The sequence below is a fragment of the Cibotium barometz genome, chromosome 2 (assembly GCF_041138505.1).
Source record: "Cibotium barometz isolate CiBa-2024 chromosome 2, ASM4113850v1, whole genome shotgun sequence".
Lineage (NCBI taxonomy): Eukaryota > Viridiplantae > Streptophyta > Polypodiopsida > Cyatheales > Cibotiaceae > Cibotium > Cibotium barometz.
Genome location: NC_141047.1, coordinates 27,857,292 through 27,878,011, shown reverse-complemented (window position 1 = coordinate 27,878,011; position 20,720 = coordinate 27,857,292). Strand labels below are relative to the sequence as shown.

At 47.5% G+C, this 20,720-nt stretch overlaps 1 protein-coding gene across 1 annotated transcript in view; it reads left to right on the top strand.

The window, feature by feature from the left end:
* The first annotated feature begins 274 nt into the window (after positions 1–274).
* PHR1 (photolyase 1) overlaps positions 275–20,720 on the top strand; it is a 38,076-nt gene continuing 17,630 nt past the window's right edge. The window contains exon 1 of the mRNA XM_086816298.1: positions 275–825. Within this exon, the coding sequence (XP_086672424.1) occupies positions 355–825 (471 nt within the window). The 5' untranslated portion in view covers positions 275–354. The remainder of the gene's footprint in view (positions 826–20,720) is intronic.

Genomic DNA, 20,720 nt, shown 5'->3' with positions numbered 1-20,720 from the left:
CACGGATCGAACCCACACCACTGGCTGGGACTTTGTCCGCTTTAACCACTCCACTATAGCCGTGTTTGAGGCTAGAATACTCTTGCCCACTAGTTATGTGAAGGGCTCTCCTCCTCTTGCCAAGTGGGACTCTCCTTTGTTTGCCAAGTGAAAGGTTACTAATAAATAATATATAGATATAGATATAGATATAGATATAGACATAGATATATAGAAGGAGGTTTTAAAACCTTGGGTTGTTAAACGTATGAACCTAAGGTTGGTTGAGAAAAATGTTTTGTGTGAACACTGGCACTGCTACGTCTCGCAACTACGTGGGTGCTACGTTCTAGGTTTAAGACAACATCTAAGAAAATGCATGACGCTGTTACGTTCGGTAACTCTTTTGCCTCTGTTCCCGCCATGGCTCCGACAGTGAAGCTTTCTTCGAAACGCCCCAAAGACAGCGCTTCCTCTGCAGCCTCCAAGAAAGCCAAGTCCTCCTCCGCCGAGAAAGACAATGGGGCTTTCCTGGAAGGCGAGGTTGGGGTCAGCACAGAGACGAATACAGGCAGGGTGCGGCTGGTGAAGCAGGCCACGACAGAAGCAGAAGAAGGGGGCCCGGTGGTGTATTGGATGTCGAGGGACCAGCGCTCGCGGGATAACTGGGCGCTGCTTTACGCAGCCGAGCAGGCCAAGAAGAGGGGCGCCCCGCTCGCCGTGGCCTTCAACCTGGTGGACAACTTCCTCAACGCCCAGGCCCGCCACTTCGCCTTCATGCTCAGAGGCCTCCGAGTCGTGGAGCGCAACCTCGCCACGCTCCGCATCCCTTTTTTCCTCCTCAAGGTTAAGTACATTGCTTCCTTACTGCGAGCTTGAAAACCTAGGCATGTCGTTGGACTTGCACTTACCTGCATTTTGTAGTCCATGTAGAAGCTAAGAAGCCCACTCTCACCACGTTTGCTTTCCTATGCTCCACGGTGAATCACTTCAATTAGCAAGAAGAGTCTCTTTCTTATATCCTGTCTTGAGGCACAATGTTTGAAGTGCCGTCTTGACACCCCTTTTATCCCATGCTTTTATAATAATCAATCTGTGAAGGCTTCCTCTTTTGCCATCTTTTTTGATGGTAAACAGAAGTTGTTTCTCTGCAGTTTCTAACACCTTTTCCCATTTAAATGTTTTTTTGGGTATGGCGTCATCATATCTAGAACGTCAGTCACCCAATATAAAAGTCTCACCTTACCTCTCTCCTTTTGCATCTCTTTCTAGCTGACCAGCAAAAGGGGACAGAATGTAGAACACTCCTGCCTGTGTGCCAGAAGAGATAGAGAATTGCGCAGCGGAATTAAACACACAACACACACACGAGTCCTAACCTACTGATCCATGTACAAGAAAGAGGTGTTGCGGTTGAAATTCAAGTACAAATGATGGTTGAGAATGAAGACATTAGTTCTTAGCCCACACATTGCTGTAAATCTCCTTGACCAGTTGTACAGTAGAGAGATGCTATATAGGCTCTAATCGTTTAGAGTTCACAGATGAAAATGACAAATTTGCTAGGTAGGTACATTTATGCACTATTAGTGTCGTTTGGCCAGTTAATTTTGTCAGCCTATTGTCCAATGAGCGACTGCCATGAGGCACGTGTGCTGGTGGACTCCTACCAGGTGTGCATATTGCTTGAATGCCATCCAAGGCTGGCCGACCGCTCCACAGGCTGTCCACCTGTACCATTGGTGAGAGGTGTCACATTCTCCCCCACTTGCATTGTAGCTGTTCTCAGCTGCATGGTGTCCAAGCCTCCTCCTTGGATTGCTTCTCCAATTGTAGAATACTCTCCTGTCCAAGATCTGGTAAGCTCTCCTATATAGAACACTCGATATTAACTCCAGCCACCTGTGAAACTCTGTATATGGACCACCATATTTGGCTTCGAAAAGCCCCACATATGCTTGCCGATGAAGGAATCAAATGGGAACCCAAAGCTTCCAAGAATTGCTTCATTAACACTGTAACTGCCAGTACCTCCGTGCACTAGTACGGGTAGACCAACTTTTTCCTGCTTGTTGAGCATCGATGCTTGTTCCTCCCTTTGGACGCCCCCTTGTGGTGGAACATACTCTAGGTAACACACCTTGCGATACAATGAAGGAAACACTCTGTCCTGTGTTTGACGAGCCATTGACAAAGCTGATTCCGAGAAAACCTCAACTTTTGGCACGACCTCCAGTGGTGAGGCACATCCATTCGTGTCCTCGTGTGTGCCACTTGTGTAGAAATCACCTGTCCCTAAAGAAAGGGAAGACTCTTTGGTGAACTCTCCGGAAAGAATCCTCTGGATGTGCTCGTTGTTGTATGTTGGGATAACACTCGTGGGTAACCATGGTTGTCATACTAGAAAGTACTTCCATAAGTGCTTGTGAATCCATGGTGCAGATGCTGAACTAGCAACGAGAGATGGCGAGGGCTGACACTCTTACACCGAGGAGGGATGTGGAGAAGAATGCGGGGAAGTGGATCCATGGTGAAGAGCCTGGAGACGGTGAGGGCTGCCGCCCTTGCATTGAGGAGAGGTGGGTGAGAAGAATGCAGGAAAGTGGGTGAGCTCGAGCTCCTTGCAAGCTTTCTTCTTCACACACAAGAATAGACAGGCACACAGGAGAGATGGATGGCTGAATTTTATCTTCTTCACTTCTCTATAACCATAACATCATAACTTAAGTAACGAGAGTGGTTATCATATACCATAGCGTGAACCTTACTATACAAGTTGGTGCTATAACTATGTCATAACTCTAGTAACGAGAGTGGCTGTCATATACATCGTATAAATCCACACTAGTTGAACTGGATATCTCAACACTCCTCGAGCTCAACTCCATACCTTGCACTTTAGGTAAGCTTCTAAACTTGCGAAGCTTTTCTATACCCAATGCCTTCATGAAGATGTTAGCCATTTGATTTTCTGTGTAGACATAAACCAAATCCACTTTTTTTGCTAGAACCTTCTCCCTCCCAAGATGATAATGCATGTCAATGTGCTTCGTCCTAGCATGATATAGTAGGTTACTGTCCAATTGTATGCTGCTCATGTTGTGACAATAAATGACAACTGTCCTATCCATGGGCTTACCTATATTTGCAAGTAGCTTCAGCAACCAAGCTACCTCATATGTCGCTATGGCAATGTTCTTGTACTTAACCTTTGTACTTGACAAAGCATCTGTCGGCTCCTTCTTGTTACTCCTGGTAGCACTTCCAAAAGCGAATATAAAGCCGCTAGTAGATCTCTTGTTGGAGACATTAGCAACTACGCTGAATATACTGAAGCAATACAGTCCCAAGCAAGAGACACAAGCAGTCTCATAAGTGAGGGAGCAAAAGATATACAGGGCAAGATGAAAAAGTGAGAGGCCAGCCCACCTATTTATAGGTGGGGAGTGCTGGCCAACTTGAGCTACATATGCTGGCCGACTGGACATCAGTAGCTGGCCGACTAGGAAAAAACCATATGGGTTGGGAAAAATCCCAGAAAAATATGTAAAATAGGGGTGGCCAGTCCACAATCAAGGGCCATGCAAAAGGGACCAAAAGGACACTAGAAATGGGCAGAAACTGGGGATGAATGTGCTAACAAAGAAGGGACTGCAACTAATATGCAAGGTGGCTGTCCAACGATGATGGCCGCCTTCTACCCAATCTCCAAGTTCCAAGCAACCCACAAGATCTCTAATTAGCACCAAAAAACCAGCAGTCTCGCAAGCTCTCCAGGGTCTTCAAGAAACAATCCTGCAAGCTCTCCAATGTCTCCAACCTTCAAGCCACTTGGGGCTCTGATACCATGTCAGAATACGCAGTGGATATGAGACAAACAACTGAGAGCACATGCAACAAGACTCCACGATGAAGATGAGCAAACGTAAAAGAGAACCACCAACCTGAAAATGCAGACCTGAGTGTGGAAGAGCAAATGCAGAAGAGAGAGAGAGAGAGAGAGAGAGAGAGAGAGAGAGAGAGAGAGAGAGAGAGAAGTTGTATAAACTCTGCTATATACAATAGATTTGGTACACAATACTGAAGTGGGAGTAGGGGTGGTATTTATACCCACCCCCTATGCTGGTCGGTCAACCATAAGACAGTCGATTGGCTGTTGGGGATCTCCATGACTGCATACAGGCAGTCAACCAGGTACAAAATAGGTGGCTTGAACTGATAGCCCCCCACGACCAGTAAAATAAGAAAAATATATGGAAAAATGGAAAAAATTGAGTAAAGCTCATGGGCGGGCACACCCACAACAAAGGCTCTTTGTGAGCACTATGGTACAGCCAGGAGATGACTGCTAACATAGAGCTAGGAGTCAAGCAAGTTTCCGGATGACCTACTCCACCTTGGATCACATTTTTACATTGGGAGCCGTCATTGAGGAGGGATGATTGAAGAGGCCGAAGATCTATTGCTGCTTTGTGACTTCTGCAAGGCCTTTGATGATGTACCCTAAGTGTATCTTCTTAGACACCTTGAAGAGTTGGCACAAGTGGCACTGCCATGTGGCAACGGAAATGTGGCATTGGTGATGAGGCAATCGGGTGCAGGTGGTTGATAGCGATACTATTGGCTGACTAGGAGCATTGGTGCAATATACATACATACATACATACATACATACATACATACATACATATATATATATATATATATATATATATATATATATATATATATATATATATATATATATATATATATATGGGTAGCCAAATCATCATATTCATCTACTTTCCTTAATGTTGGACCCCACAAAGCGTTTCTTTGAAGGTGAGTGCTAGCCACAAGTATACAGTAGGTCACACGACTCTGATTTGACATCTCCATTCTCAGCCACATCTTATACTTGAATTTTAGTTGTATTACTTCTTTCTTGTACATAATACAGTGCAGCAGTTTAGGACTTGTGTGTTGTATGTGTGATTCTGCCACACTTCTTTCTAACTCTGGAAAACCCTAGCACATAGGCACAAGTATTCTACAAATACTAAGATACATAAAGTCCATAGTACATTACAGAATTCTCTATGAGACTGGGATACAAGCATATATACATGAGCACAAATGCAGATTGAGCTCGTCCATATCTCTCTCTCTCTTGCACTCTCTATTCAGCACACTCTAGTGCTCTATTGCTTCAGTATATTCAGCATAGTTGCTCCATATCTCTCTCTCTCTCTCTCTCTCTTCCACTCTCTATTTAGCACACTCTAGTGCTCTATTGCTTCCGCTTTGTGCACTCTTTCATGGTATCATCGCTCCCGGTTCAGCGATTCCCTCTGCTGCCCCAGATTTAGCCCTATTTACAGCCCCTTATCCTCTGCGTTTTTCTCAGATCTACAGCCCTCTAGTTGCTGCGTTTTCTAGACAGCTTTTGGTGATTGTTTTCCCTTCAGTTTGGCTTCATCGCTTGCAGCCAGAAGGTAATATTCTCATCAGCGTTTTACTTCTACTTGGAATTTGGATCTAGGCTGCCTGTTTTTTCAGGCCAGCAGCCCCTCTTTGGCTGCCTTTTGCAGAGGGGGATTGTGGTGGTTCGGGCTTTGGTGGCACCCTTGGTACCTGTGGAGGACACTTCTTCTTCTGAGATTGTGCATATTTTTGAGATTGAGCCCAAGCTTTTGTGATGCTGCTCCGACTACTCTTCATATGTTCTCTGAGTCTGCAAAGTTGGACGGTTTCAACTACACCTTGTGGAAGGTGAAGGTGAAATCAACCTTGCGTGGCGTGGATCTTTGGGATTGGCTTGTTACACCTGCCAATGCCACCCCTCCCACCCTTGCTTCTGGTGGTGTGACTCAGGCACAGATTGATATTTGGCAGGCAAGTGATCGTCGTGTTTTCTCCTTTCTGATGTTGAACTGTCAGGATTCTGTTCTCTCTCATGTGCGTACAGCAGATGCTGCACATGAAGTTTGGAAGGCTTTTGTAGATCTCTACGAGATTAAGTGTCCGGGTTGGATTTTGGCGTTGGAAAAGCAGCTTATGAACTTATCAGTTTCCGCCTTTCCATCTTTATCTGCTTTCATCTCGAAGATGAAAGATCTCTGGGACGAGCTTGTTGTTTGTGGCAAGGACATCTCTACAGAGGATAGGGCTATTCGGCTTCTCTCCAAGCTTCCAGAGAGGTTTGATGCTTATTTTCAGTCTCTTGTTTCTTCTCCTCGTCCTGTTCCAGTTACTTGGGAGGAGGTTCTCCCCTCCATTATGCAGATTGAGTCTCGCTTTGAGGAGCGGACTGGCACCTTTGGTGGTCCTGATGAAGCTTTGGTTGCGCGAGATAAAGGGAAGAATCAACAAAAGAAAGGGAAAGGGGGTTCTGACAAGAACTTCAAGGATAACGACAAGGATAAAGACAAAAGCAAATCTTCTAAAAACAAGGACATTGAATGTCATTATTGTGGCAAGAAGGGTCATAAGTCGCCCCAATGTCACAAGAAGAAACGGGATGAAGAAGCAAAGAACTCTTCCTCTACAGCGGTGTCTCAGACCAAGAAGGATGATGGCATTCTTCTATTAGCAAGTACTCGTCGTATACTTGCTCTTGTGACTTCTCAGTTGCGGTCGTGGATTGTGGATAGCGGTGCTACTGCTCACATGACACCCCATCGAGATTGGTTCGAGGACTTCACTGCCAGGTCAGGCGAGATCACTTTGGGTGATTCTTCTTCCGTGCTAGTGCATGGACATGGCACCATCCCAATCTTCCGCTCTTCCGAGGACAAGAGGTACTTCTCTGATGTTCTGTACATTCTAGATTTGGCTTTTAATCTTTTGTCAGTGAGTGCTCTTATAGCTCAGGGTACGGAGGTGATCTTCTCTCGTTATGAGATTACCATTCGTGATAAGGAGACTGGTAGCATCTTGGCTTAGGGAGTCCAAGATAGTGGTCTGTACAAGTTTTCCTCTTTGGCATGCTCGGTTTGGCCATTTGAGCTATCAGCTTCTATAGCGAGTTTCGAAGGATGGGTTGGTTGAGGGTTTATCGACCATCCTGGCTCCATCTTCTGCTTGTTCCTCTTGTTTACAAGGGAAGCAACACCGAGCCGCCTTTCCGAAGGAGGCGACACATAGATCTTCGACATCACTTACTCTTGTTCATGCAGACTTATATGGTCCTATGAGTACCGCGTCTTTGAGTAAGGCGTTGTACATGCTCGTGAGATGGTGGATGACTTCTCCAGATATACTTGGGTTTTCTTTCTGAAGACCAAGGATGAGACTTTTCAGCACTTTTGTGATTGGAGAGTTGAGGTGGAAAAAGAGACCGGTCGCTCGGTCAAGGCTCTCAGGACCGACGGAGGGGGTGAGTTTACATCCCAGGAGTTTCAGCAATATTGCAAGACCCATGGCATTCGGAGATAGCTTACTACAGTATATACTCCATCGGAGAATGGAGTTGTAGAGAGGAAGAATAGGACCATTATGGAGATGGCCCGTGCTATGCTTGAGCATTCTTCATTACCTCGACGTTTTTGGGCTGAGGCGGCTTCCACTGCTGTCTACATTCAAAACAGGTCTCCTATTGCTGCTCTTCCAGATAAAACTCCATATGAGGCTTTCCATGGTGAGAAGCCCTCTGTTGTTCATTTCCAGATATTTGGTTGTTCGGCGTATGTTTATGTGCCTAAGGAGCATCGCTCCAAGTTGGGCTCGAAGTCTCAACGCATGACTTTTCTCGGATACAGCACATGTCCAAGGCATATCGTCTTTATGATCCTCAGGCCGGCAAAGTTGTGAGCCGTGATGTGGTGTTCGACAAGACTCCTACATCTTTAGAGGGGGGTGGTGAGCTTCTTCTTCACCTCTGTCTCCGCCGCCGCCGCCTCCTCCCTCTACTTCTGTTACACCTCCAACTGTGGATTCTCAGTCAGATGATGATGACTCTGCTGCACCTCCAACGAGTTCGAGCGGATTTGTGCCTGGGTGGTACTATCAGACAATTCGTGATTTTGGGTTACGTGAGCTTCCTTCTGCTCCTCCACCTGGTTCTCTCCGGCGATCTTCCAGAGTTACAGGGAAACAAAGTCATGAGGGCAACATGTTTGTTAACTATGCTCTTATGTCCTCTATCATTCATGGTCCTTCTGATCCCACTTCTGTGGACGAGGCTCTTTCACATGAGCCTTGGCGTCGTGCTATGCAGGCAGAGCTGGATGCTATCGAATGGAATGGCACTTGGATTTTGGTGCCTTGGCCACTGCAGCGTAAGGTGATTGGTGTGCGCTGGATCTTCAAATCGAAGTTTCTAGCTGATGGCAACTTGGACAAGCACAAGGCGAGGTTGGTTGCCAAGGGTTATGCTCAGCGCTTTGGAGTCGACTTCGATGAGACCTTCGCTGCAACGGCCCGGATGACTACCATTCGCACCGTTCTTGCTCTTGCAGGTCATCATAGATGGCCCATTTTCCATATGGACGTCAAGTCGGCTTTCCTGAATGGAGAGCTTACACAGAGGAGGTTTATGTTGATTAGCTGCCGGGATTCGTTGTTCCAGCAGGCAAACAGGATCAGGTGTACCGGGCTGAAGAAGGCTTTATATGGTCTGAAGGGGCTTGGTACTAGTGGATTGATGAGCTCTTTCAGAAGCTCGGCCTGCGCAGTTCTCATGCAGATTCGAACCTTTATATCCTCCTTGAGAGGGGGTTGATTGTTATCATTGTGGTCTATGTTGATGACCTCATCTTTACAGCTTCTTATTCTATGAGGATCCGTCCAGTCATGGATGCTTTGGAGACAGAGTTTGAGATGACGGATCTTGGCCTTTTGCATTATTTTCTTGGCTTTGAGATTTGGCAGACCTCGAAGGGCATTTTCTTCTCTCGACAGAAGTACACACGATAGATTCTTGACAGATTTCAGATGACTAGATCCAGACTAGTATCTTCTCCTATGGATACTAGTGAGAAGCTTTCTCTACTTGATGCTTCTCTAGGGATCGATCAGGGACAGGATCGGGTTCTCGTCGGTTGTTTGGTTTGGTTGACCTACTCCCGATTGGACATATGTTTCGCAGTCAGTTTATTGAGTTCTTTCTCATCCAAACCCTGTCAGCAGCATTGGCGGTGTGCTCTCAGAGTTCTTCGGTACTTGCGTGGTACTATGGACTTTGGCATCTTCTATGGCCAAGGATGCACTCTTGTCGGATGGTCTGATTTAGATTGGGCTGGAGATCCAGATACTCTACGTTCGACCATTGGTTGTGTTTTTTCACTCGGGTCTGGAGCCATTTCATGGAGCAGTAAAAAGCAACCTACTATGGCGCTTTCCTCTACAGAGGCGGAGTATCGTGCGGTTTGTTATGCTGCATGTGAGGTGATTTGGTTGCGGAGATTATTGGAGGAGCTTGGCTGTCCTCCTACCGGATCTACTCTTCTTTGGTGTGACAATCAGAGTTGCATCGCCATTGCCAAGAACCCTGTGTTTCATGCTCGTACGAAACACATTGAGATACAGTATCACTATATTCGTGATTGGGTTCTTGCTGGAGATTTCCGTTTGGAGTATTGTCCTTTAGCGGAGAATGCTGCAGATTTGTTCACCAAGCCGGTTTCTGAGGCTTCCTTGGTTCCTCATCTTCGGCTTCTCGGAGTTTGTTTAGCATTTGGTGCTGAGAGGGGGTGTTAGCACATTCATCCCTAGTTTTTGCCCATTTCTGGTGTCCTTTTGGTCCCTTTTGCATGGCCCTTGATTGTGGGATGGCCACCCCTATTTTATATATTTTTCTAGGATTTTTCCCAACCCGTATGGTTTTTTCCCAGTTAGCCAGCTACTGATGTCCAGTCGGCCAGCACTCCCCACCTATAAATAGGTGGGCTGGCCTCTCACTTTTTCATCTTGCCTTGTATATCTTTTGCTCCCTCACTTATGAGACTGCTTGTGTCTCTTGCTTGGGACTGTATTGATCAGTATATTCAGCATAGTTGCTCCATATCTCTCTCTCTCTTGCACTCTCTATTCAGCACACTCTAGTGCTCTATTGCTTCTGCTCTGTGCACTCTTTCATTCTTCACTTTTTTTCCCACCCAGCCTCCCTTCACAAGACCAAAGTAACCCCCCCGAGATGGTAGGCTTGCTTGAGATGGCTGAGAAGCACGTGAAGATCCCTACTCTCCCCATGTTCCTGGTGGATTGACAGTCGGACAGGACCAACTATGACATCTGGAAGGTTATGATGGAGTTTGTATTGGAGTCTTATGACTTGGCTAATTTCATTATTGTTGGTGTTCCACAACCAAAGTTGGAGGATGGGGAGCTTTTATCCTCTACTCGGAAAGAACGGGAGGCACAGACACAGTTGTGGGATCGTGTCAATGCCCGTGTGCGTTCTTTCATCTTCTTTAATGGCACACCACATGTGATTAATCATATAAAACATATGATGCTGGCTAGAGGGATTTGGCAGCATTTGGCTTTTCTGTATAACAGGGTATCACCCATGAAGTGGATCTTCTTGGAAGTGCAGATGCGGGTGATGGATTCTGCAGAGTCTTCGACGATGCACATCAACAAGTTGCAGGCTCTTCAGCGGGAGGTTCTTCAAGCTAGGAAGGAGATATCTTCAGAGGACATGGCCATCACTTTGCTGTCTCATCTGACCTCTCAATACTGAGCTTTCTACTTCTCTTTGATCAGTAGTGGCAGGCTCAACACCATCATGTGGGAGGAGCTTGTGCCTATAGTCTTGGACCAAGAAGAGCATTTTACGAACCCTCCACAGGGCGGAGGTTCTGAGGCCTTGACTGGTTAGCGGTCGCAAGGCCACAGTAAGGGCAAAGGGAAGTCTTCACAGGAGAAGTCTTTCGAGCAGGAGCCGACTTCGATTGTGACGCCTTGAAGGCAAAGAGGACCTGTAACAATTGTGGCGAGAAAGGCCATTATTGGAGAAAATGTCCTAAGCGGAGCATTGAGCAGGGTGCAGAGTCCTTAGTAGTAATTGTGAAGACTCCAGCTTTTGTGTACTTGGAGATTATGGACATAGGCGTTTCATCTTCTTCGAGCAGGGAGGCGGTTGGACTCACCGCTAGGGACACTCGGGAGTGGATTCTTGATAGTCGTGCTTCCAGGCACATGACTCCTTCCCGAGAGTTATTACAAGATCTTCGAAGGCACGCAGGTCACATCTTGATTGGTGAGGAGTCCACTATACCTATTCATAGTGAGGGCAGGTTAGAGATCGTTCCCAATGGCAGAGGGGGGAAGCATTCCTCCCAAGTTCTTTTTGTTCCATCTCTTGGTTTTCATCTGTAGTCAGTGCATGAGGTTTGCAAGACTGGCGTACGGGTGGAGTTTGATGAGAATTTTGTTGCTCTCCGGGACAAAGCGACAGGCCAGGTTGTATGGGAAGGCGGAGTGGACAATGGGATTTACAAACTCTGAGTACTCTCTCTTACAGGTTCTCAGTTAGGTGATGTGTGGCAGTTTCGTCATGACCACTTGAATGTGGATAAATGTGGATACGTTGCGGCGGCAGGCTTTCCGGGACCAGATGGTGGATGGCTTGCCAGATGATGGCAACAGGTAGGAACATTCCAGTTCTTGCGTTCGTCAGTTAGAGGAGCCTTTACAGGTAAACTATGCTTTGATGTCTCGTTATCATTCGGGACGAAGACCCTCTTGCAATTGAGGAAGCTCTTTCCAGGAGGACTTGTAGGAAAGCCATGTAAGTGGCAGACGGTGACTTGCAGCAGGAGGTGGATGTCGAGCAGCCTCGAGGCTTTGAGGTTCCGGGTTCAGAGGGAGTGGTTTATAGGTTCGAGAAGGCCTTGTATGGTCTTCAACAGGTTCCAGGACTTGGCATGCCAAAGTTACAATTGATGATCCTTGTGAGCAGGTTGATGCCTCTATGTATCGGGAGCGGTTTGGTTCATTGATTTGGTTGTTGAACATCAGATTGGACTTGAGCTTCTCGGTGGGACTGTTGAGCTCATTCATGTAGACGCCTTTGAAGACTCATTGGGACGCAGGATTGCAGATCTTGCGGTATCTGCAGGGTACGAAGGATCTTGGATTCTTCTATGACACTAAGGGGGAACGATGGATGGAGTCAGACTCCACGGTTGGAGTGACTCAGATTGGGGAGGAGATCCAGAGACGAGGAGATCTACATCAGGCTACAGTTTTACCCTTGGCTCAGGAGCGGTTTCATGGAGCAGCAAGAGGCAACCAACTATTGCCTTGTCGTCTACAGAGGTAGAGTACCGGGCTGCTTGTGCTGCTGCTTGCGAGGTGATGCGGTTGCAGAGGTTACTTGGTGAGATTGGGTTTCCACTGGTAGAACCCACGGTCATCGAGAGTCATTTTGTTCGTGAGAAGTTTTTTGCTGATGACATCTTTCTAGAGTTTTGTTCGACGGAGGACAATGCGGCAGACCTCTTCACGAAGTCTCTACCTTAGGCTATGCTCCGACAGCACTCCAGCTCACTAGGGTTGGTTTCACATCCAAGAGCTGTGTCATGTGCATCCCGCACTTGGATGCCACGTAGACATATCTGAACAGGAAGGTGCAGGACCTGGGGTGGAAAACTGGTCCCATGTGAGCCCAGTCCGGGACGAGTCAGCCAGGGTTCCACTCCATTCGTCCGAGGTCAGGTGTGTATTGTCCTGCACATGAAGCAGTGCCAGTCCGCGCTGTGTATCTCCCTTTGGAATGATGTTAGTTGCTCTGTATGGTTGGTCTGCGACCAGATGTCAAACGACTATGTAGATGTAGGAATGCATAAGGTATGGGCACGGGGAAGGCTATGGGCCACCCTAAGGGGGCTAGGAAGGCCCTAGGCCTTGCCCACCAGCCCTAGTGTGGGCTGGGCAGGCTGTCGGCCAGCCTAAGGGGCCTGGCCAGGCAGCCGACAAGGCCTTTGGGCCAGCCCAGTCAAGCGGCCAGGCCAAAGGGCTGCCCAGCAGCCAGTCGGCCATTGCCCAGGGGCTGTCCAGCAGCCTGCGCAGGCCTGGACAGCAGCCCACAAGGCGGCCAGGCCATTACAGCAGGTGCAGTGTGAACACGTGGGCTTAATTAGCATTAAATGCTATTTTTTGCAAGCCATGGAGGGAAAAAGAAGCCAGCCGACCAGGTCTAGGAAGGGGGTATAAATACCCAAGGCATAATTCAGTCCCACCCATCTCATAATTCACAAGGTGCTGAAGCTAACTCAAGGGCCAGGACAGCCAAGGGAGAAGCCAATGCAAGGGTGAAGGATTGAAGGTCAAGGGCAGGGATCTATCTCAGCTAAGAAGGTTCAGGATTCAGTCTTTTATTTCAGATTTTGCATCATTCTAATAAAAGAAAATACACCATCCGTGGTGGGGGCCCTATAGAGGGTATTCGGGACCCAATACTGTGTCCTCTTCTCCCTCTCCCTCGCTATTTTTTTGCACATCTATATTCAGTTTTGTGCATTATTTTCGTCGCGAAACGTGTGCTGATTTCTGAGCATTGAAGTTACCGATCTCCCCCGAAGCTTCTGCATGTTACAGTGGTAGTATCAGAGCCTACTTCAAGTGTAAAGATTCAGCAAGAAACCAGATTTTTTTTTTCGCTCGTGTGGTTGGTTTTCAAACTCTGGTCCACCCCTTTCGGAGTGACTCCTATCCCTCGAAGGACGGTTGGTTTTTAGCCTCCGGAAGTCTCCCACACATAGTGGATGGTCAGATTGCGCTCCGGAAAGGAGGTGCATCTTCCTGCTATGGCGAGCTGCGACGGCGAGAAAGACCAAGAACCTTGGGACCAAAGTGCACAAGGTAGTCCAGCTAGGGCATCAGGCATGAGTGTAAAAGAGATGTTCCAACAGATGATGCGAGCAATCACAGACCGAATTACCAAGTTGGAAGAGCAGAAGGCGCAGATAGATATTGGCTCTGGAAGTGCGCACCCGTTCTCTAGCTCCCGGTTTTCCGTCTCCTCCCTCTCCCTCTATATCCTAGATTCCAAATCCTCTACAGAGGGATCCTTTCGAAGGGTCACGATTCGATGCTTAAGTTGTAGATGCGTGCATTGGAGATCCGACAACGTGAAGACATCGCCATGCAACACGTGGAACATGAGCGATACCTTGTGGCTTTGGACGCAAGACTGATACCAACGGCTTCCTCAAATCATTTTCCCGAGAGATTGAATTTCAATAAGTATAATGGTAAACTCGACTCCACAACTCTTTATTCATGGTTGCATCAATTTGAAGCTTGCTTTGCCGCAGTTAGAAAAAATGATTTTGACAGGGTGATTTTAGCCCGTTGGTACTTGGAAGGTGAGGCCATTCCTTGGTGGACCCAATGGGCTCATGCCCACACCAGATTAGGTATGGCAGCTTATGTTTAGGACGAGTTTGTCTGCGACCTTAAGTAGTGGTTTCTAGTGTCCCATTACCTTGAGTGACTCGAAGACGAGTTTAGGAGAGCGCTTCAGAACGCGCAACCAATCCTTCAGTTTGGCAATAAAATTTCAAACTTATGTTTGTAGTTAGGCTTATCTGATACGGACAAGAAAGGGCAATTCCTGTATGGCCTTGACACGCAAATCCAGTGGGAGGTGCGTATGTTTAGGCCAGCCACCTTTGAAGACGCACTCTCGCCTGCGCAGAGTGTGGAAATGAAGCACAATGGCGGAAAGTTCCAAGACTTTCCAGTCGGCTACTCGCAAGGCTACCACCTCGGGGAGAAAAGGCCAGAACCAGACGGGATCTTCCCCAGGATAGAGCACGGGAGCCTCTGGCTCCAAGAACTTGACCAATGCGTCCAAGCTTACTCCAGACCAGAAAGTAGAGGCAGGCAAGACCGGTGGCAAGTTGAGTGTTGAGGAGATTGCTCAGTACAAGAAGGAGGGTAGGTGTTTCTTTTGTTATACAAAAGGACACACTTCTCGGGAGTGTCCTAAGAAGACTACTGCTCCAAAGACCGTCGCCTCAGTCTCCAGAGCTTCAATGGTGATCCCAGCTCCCAGACAGACCCTAGTGGCTGTTCCTAGTTCTTCGAATCCCAATGCTTCGGTTGGAGCAATCATTAGTCGGGAGCTTGAAGATAAGCAGAAGGGCGCCCATGACCAAGAGTATGAGCGCAACAAATTGGCGCAATGAATTGCTTAAGACCTTCGGCTACATTGGTGGCTAGAGAATCGTCTTGTTTGAGAGCGGTAGCATGGAGGACGTGGTCACGGAACAGGCCGCTCGGCGTGCCCGTTTCGTCCCGACTTCGGTGGACAAGCAAGTTGAGGGTTTTAGCACAGGCATGACAACGAGCGTCAAGTATGAAGCTCTTGGTGCTAAGTTAGTTATTCAGGGCATAGAGTTTGTGCATGATTTTATGGTTGCCCCTCTTGTAGGAGCAGACATAATATTGGTAGAAGCTCCTTCCTGATGGCAAGTGGGACAAGCACACTTTCCAGATCAGTCGGAATGTGTCCAATGTCCCAGTGACCATTAAGTGTGAGCCAGGAATGCCGAACTTTCCGCTCATCAGTCACTTGCAGGCTAAAAGAGCGATCAGGAAAGGCGCACATTGTGGGATGATTTACATCCAGACTGCCTAGACGGTAGCCAATGCTTTCGAGAAGTATTTGGCTCTCCATGAAAAGTTCCAGAAGATTTTTCTTCAGGATAATCTCACTCCCCAGCTCCCCCCGTCCAGACTGGAGAACTACAAGATCGATCTTCTCCTAGGCTCGGAACCCTCGAGCAAGTTTCCATATTGCCTTTCCAAGGCAATGGAATCGGAGTTGGATCACCAACTCCAAGAATTGTTGCAATCTGGCTTCATCCGCCCTAGCGTGTCACCATTTGCAGCATCGATCTTGTTTGTCAAGAAGAAAGATGGGTCTTCTCGTTTGTGTCGATTATCGTGCACCCAATAAGCTGACTGTCAAGAGTAGATTCCTGATGCCTCGAATAGATTATATTCTCGAGAGGCTGAATAGGGCTAAGGTGTTCTTGAAACTCGATTTGAAGAGTGGGTACCACCAAGTGAGGATTGTGGAGAAGATAGCCTTCCGTACAGAACGGGCCCACTATGAATTTGTGGTTATGGCTTTTGGCTTGACGAACGTCCCAGCCACATTCAACCGCATGATGATGCTGGTGTTTCGAGAATTGATTGGAAAGTGTGTGTTCATATTTCTGGACGACATACTGGTATTTTCAACTACGGTTGAGCAACATGACATTAATGTGGAGAAAGTCTTGAAGTTGCTGGAACGCAACGAGCTCTACGTCAATGAGAAGAAGTTGGAATTTTATTTGTTCGAGGTTCATTACCTTGGATATATAATTAGTGCAGAAGGCATTCGACTTGATCTGGCGGCCAAGGTGGCCAAGATTGTCAAATGGGAAGTACCTCGCATTGCTTATGACATCAGATCCTTTGTGAGTATATGCTAGGCATACTCCACCCACAGACAAGTTTTCTGACCTCTCGGCGGATCTCACCGATCTGCTAAAGGGTGCCAAGACTATGAGGCAACGGATTCGAATGACTCCACAAGCATTGGAGGCATTCAAGAACCTCAAGGTGGCTTTATTAGAAGCGCCTTGTTTAGCTCTTGCCTCGTGGGATGAGCCGTTTGAGGTAATCACCGATGCGAGTAACATCGCAATTGGAGATGTATAAAGTCTAGGAAGGGGGTATAAATACCCAAGGCATAATTCAGTCCCACCCATCTCATAATTCACAAGGTGCTGAAGCTAACTCAAGGGCCAGGACAACCAAGGGAGAAGCTAACGCAAGGGTGAAGGATTGAAGGTTAAGGGCAGGGATCTATCTCAGCCAAGAAGGTTCAGGTTCAGTCTTTTATTTCAGATTTTGCATCATTCTAATAAAAGCAAATAGCCCTACAGAGGGTATTCGGGACCCAAGACTGGGTCCTCTTCTCTCTCTCTCTCTCTCTCTCTCTCTCTCTCTCTCTATTTTTCCGCACATCTATATTTAGTTTTGTGCGTTATTTTCATTGTGAAACGTGTGCTGATTTCTGAGCATTGAAGTTATTGATCTCCCCCAAAGCTTCTGCATGTTACAAGCTGAGAGGGGGTGTTAGTAGTCATCTCCTGTCTGTACCGTAGTGCTCATAGAGGGCCTTTGTTGTGGGTGTGCCCATCCAGGAGTTTTGCTCAGTTTTCCCCATTTTTCCATATATTTTTCCTATTTTATTGGTCGGGGGGGGGTATAAATACCACCCTACCCCCACTTCAGTATTGTGTACCGTATCTATTGTATATAGCAGAGTTTATACAACTTCTCTCTCTCTCTCTCTCTCTCTCTCTCTTTTCTTCGTTTGCTCTTCCATACTCAGTTCTGCGTTTTCAGGCTGGTGGTTCTCTCTTGCGTTTGCTCATCTTCATCGTGGAGTCTTGCTGCGTGTGCTCTCAGTTGTTTGTCTCATATCCGCTGCATATTCTGACACTCTACGCCCATGTCTCTCTGCAAATGCATTGACCTCGAACTCCAACACTGACTTGTAAAGTTTGCCTGTCATGATGGTGTGGTAGTTATTTGGCTCTAATGGGTCCCCGGCTTGGATCAACACAATGGTCTTACTAGACCACAAGGGTGGAAAACCTTGGTAAAGGGCTATGTTGAACATATCAACTAGGAAGGGGGTTAGAGTGTCACATGCATAAGCAATATGCTGAGTTAGTAAGTCCTCGTGGTGCTTGGCCTTCGCATGCTGCAGTTTATTTATGGCTTTAGTAACATTATGTATGGAAAAGAGGGTGGTGGAAGTGGGTCAGGGGAGGTGTGTGTATCGTGATAGATTTGTGGGTGTGTGGTTAGGAATGTGGTAGAGCTTTTGTGCGTAGGTGTGCCAAACGACGAATCTGTGATGGGGGTGGGTGGGCTGTGCTCAAGAAGTTTCTGCCAAGCCTCACTACTATTGTCACTTGAAAAGGATTGGTAACAGTCACCCTCGCTCCTTACCAAAAACGCCGTGTGTTCTTACGACAAATGAGGCGTTCAAGCATCATTTTGTCACATGCTCGGAAGTTCTGTGTGCCTTCTTTCAGCCCTAAGTAGCTGAATAGGAACTGTGATGCAAATCACCAACAAAGACAGACAGAGGAGAGAGAGAGAGAGAGTTGTATTTTCAATATATTATAAAGTACATAAAATTGTACAAGATTTGTGGCCTTAAGCCTACCAAAAAGGTGACTCTTGACCTACCCTATGACCTGCCCGATCTAGGGGAAGATGAATGAAAGAATGCTTGGACTAGCCTTTATATAGGCCAAAACCTGCTAGTCGGTCAGCCCTTCAAGCTGTTGGCTTGCTCCATGACCTGCATATCCAGAAGCTCTGAAGCGACTTCACACGTGTGGTGTAGGCATATGCTCACTTATGGTAGTGCTATGTGTGAACAGGGCTTACGTCGCCTGCTGCAGCCCAGACCACTTCTGTCTAGCTGCGACGCGTCGTTTTCAGTCGCCGCCGTCGGCTCCGTCCAGTCGTGCCCGTCGCTCGTCCCACGATTGTACTTGCACCCCGCCGGCTCAGCTGCCCTCCCGTACCTGCATCTTGCCGGCTCATCTGCCCCCCGTACCTGCGCCGGCTAGTTCCTCGCCACGTCAACTGCACATTCAGTACCTGCACGTGCCTCTGCAGCTTCTGTACATGCACCCGTCGCCTGCCAGGGTTGTACTTGCTGCTTGCTGTCTTCAATACTTGCACGTGGCCATGTGTACCTCCTGCCACGTTTGACCCTGCCAGGCATCTCTGACTCTACACGCCATCTGCCAGCCTGCAAATCTGCCCCGTTGCTAGGTACTCTGATTTCTGGAATTTAAGAAGACAAAAAATGAAAAATAAAAATTTGCAACCATTTCAGGGCAGGTCAGGTTCAAAAATTTCTAGGGGTTTGCCAAAAATTCCCCTTTGCCAGAAAAATTGATTCTCCACTCCGCCTTCCCAAACAACCTAGCCAGTCTCGCGGTCCCGTAGAGCAACAGAATGCTCCTCAAACTCCACCCAGAAGCCAGTCTTGCAAACCTCATGCACTGACAACAGATGAAAACGAAGTGCGGGGACATAAAGAACACGAGAGGAATGCTTCCCTCCTCTACCATCGGGAATGATCTCCATCCGGCCCTCACTGTGAATCGGTATGGTGGAATTGTCGCCAATGAAAATGCGACCTGACTGCTGTTTCAGATCTTGAAAGAAGTCACGGGAAGGAGTCATGTGCCTGGAAGCACCACTAGCAAGAATCCATTCCCGAGTATCCTTGGCGGTGAAGCCAACTGCCTCTTTGCTAGAAGAAGATGAAGCATCGGTGTCCAACATCTCCAAGTGCACAAAGGCTGGAGTCTTTGCAGCTGAAGCTGAAGCTGAAGCTGAAGAATCAACACTCTTCCCAGTCCGCTTGGGACACTTCCTCCAATAGCGGCCTTTCTTGCCACAATCATTACAGGTCCTCTCGGTCTTCAGTTTCTCACGGTCTGAATCGGGCTTCTTCTCAGAAGACTTCTCCGATGAAGACTTCCCTTTGCCCTTGTTGTTTGTTGTTACAGCCTTCCGACCGCTGGCCAGTCAAGGCCTTAGAACCTCCTCCTTGTGGAGGGTTCGTAAATCGCTCTTCTTGGTCCAAGACCATTCCACTAGAGAACTCTGGGCATACAGAATGGAAACCCAAGCAATACCAAGCAAGTCACTCAACCACTCTCGTGCATTCAGCACCTACACAAGAGCTTGTGTGTTGAAGCAACCCCAATAGTAACCAACTAGCAGTCTTAGCTACCGCCTCGACAACATTTGAGCCAAAAATTCAAGAATCAATTCCCACGTTTGCAACTAATTAGATGTATCTAGCAGAATTTAGAAAATAGCATACGGCTATGTGTACCACTTGATCCTCTCGCAAGCATAGGCACATCCACATATATTGGGCCTCTTCTTCCTTCTGGACAACTGCAAGTATGGTACGTACTACGGAGGTGCGGTTTGAAGAGGACTGCGACGCCCCCCCCCCCCCAATTGATTTGAACTCCTATTCACTAGAAATGGGAAGTCAAATTGTGAACTTGCTCTTAAATCTTGCGGGTCAGAGTGTGACACACCTATGTGTATGTGCACACAGGCAGGGCGCAATACAGCTAGCCTGCTAGGAGATGGGTGCAGGCTTCTGAGGTAGCTGGGCAGGGATTCTGGCCAGCACAGATGCCATGTGACAGTCTTGTGTCAGTCACGGCTTGCAGACTTGCGGTCGGCTAGGTCTAGGCTAATTGTGGGGCCTGTCTTCTACAGACTGACAACAGTAGAGGTTGCCGACCAGCACACATAGGTGGCACCCGCGCTGGCCAGAATCACTGCCTGGCTGCCACAGACACTTGCACCCATCTCCTGGCTGTGCTGCCCGCCTGTGCTGCCTGCCTGTGTCCCCCCTACAGACGTAGGTGTGTCACATAGAGAGGACCCTTCACAAACATGATTGTGAAGTGTTACATTCCGTGGTCTCATGAATTCTATACTTATGCAGACCTAATTGGGCCCGCCATAGAGTATCCTCCATAATAGTACGAACTTGGTTGTATGGTTTTTTTATACATAATAGAAGTCTCTGGTTTAAGAAAAGAAAGAAAGAAAGAAAGTTACATTGAGAAAGTATGAAGGAGAAGCACATTGGCCATGAGACCAAAGGTAATACACTATAAGTAGTAGTATTGTGATAGAAGATGCATAAGGCATCTCCAAAATCCTTCTAAATAACATTGAAA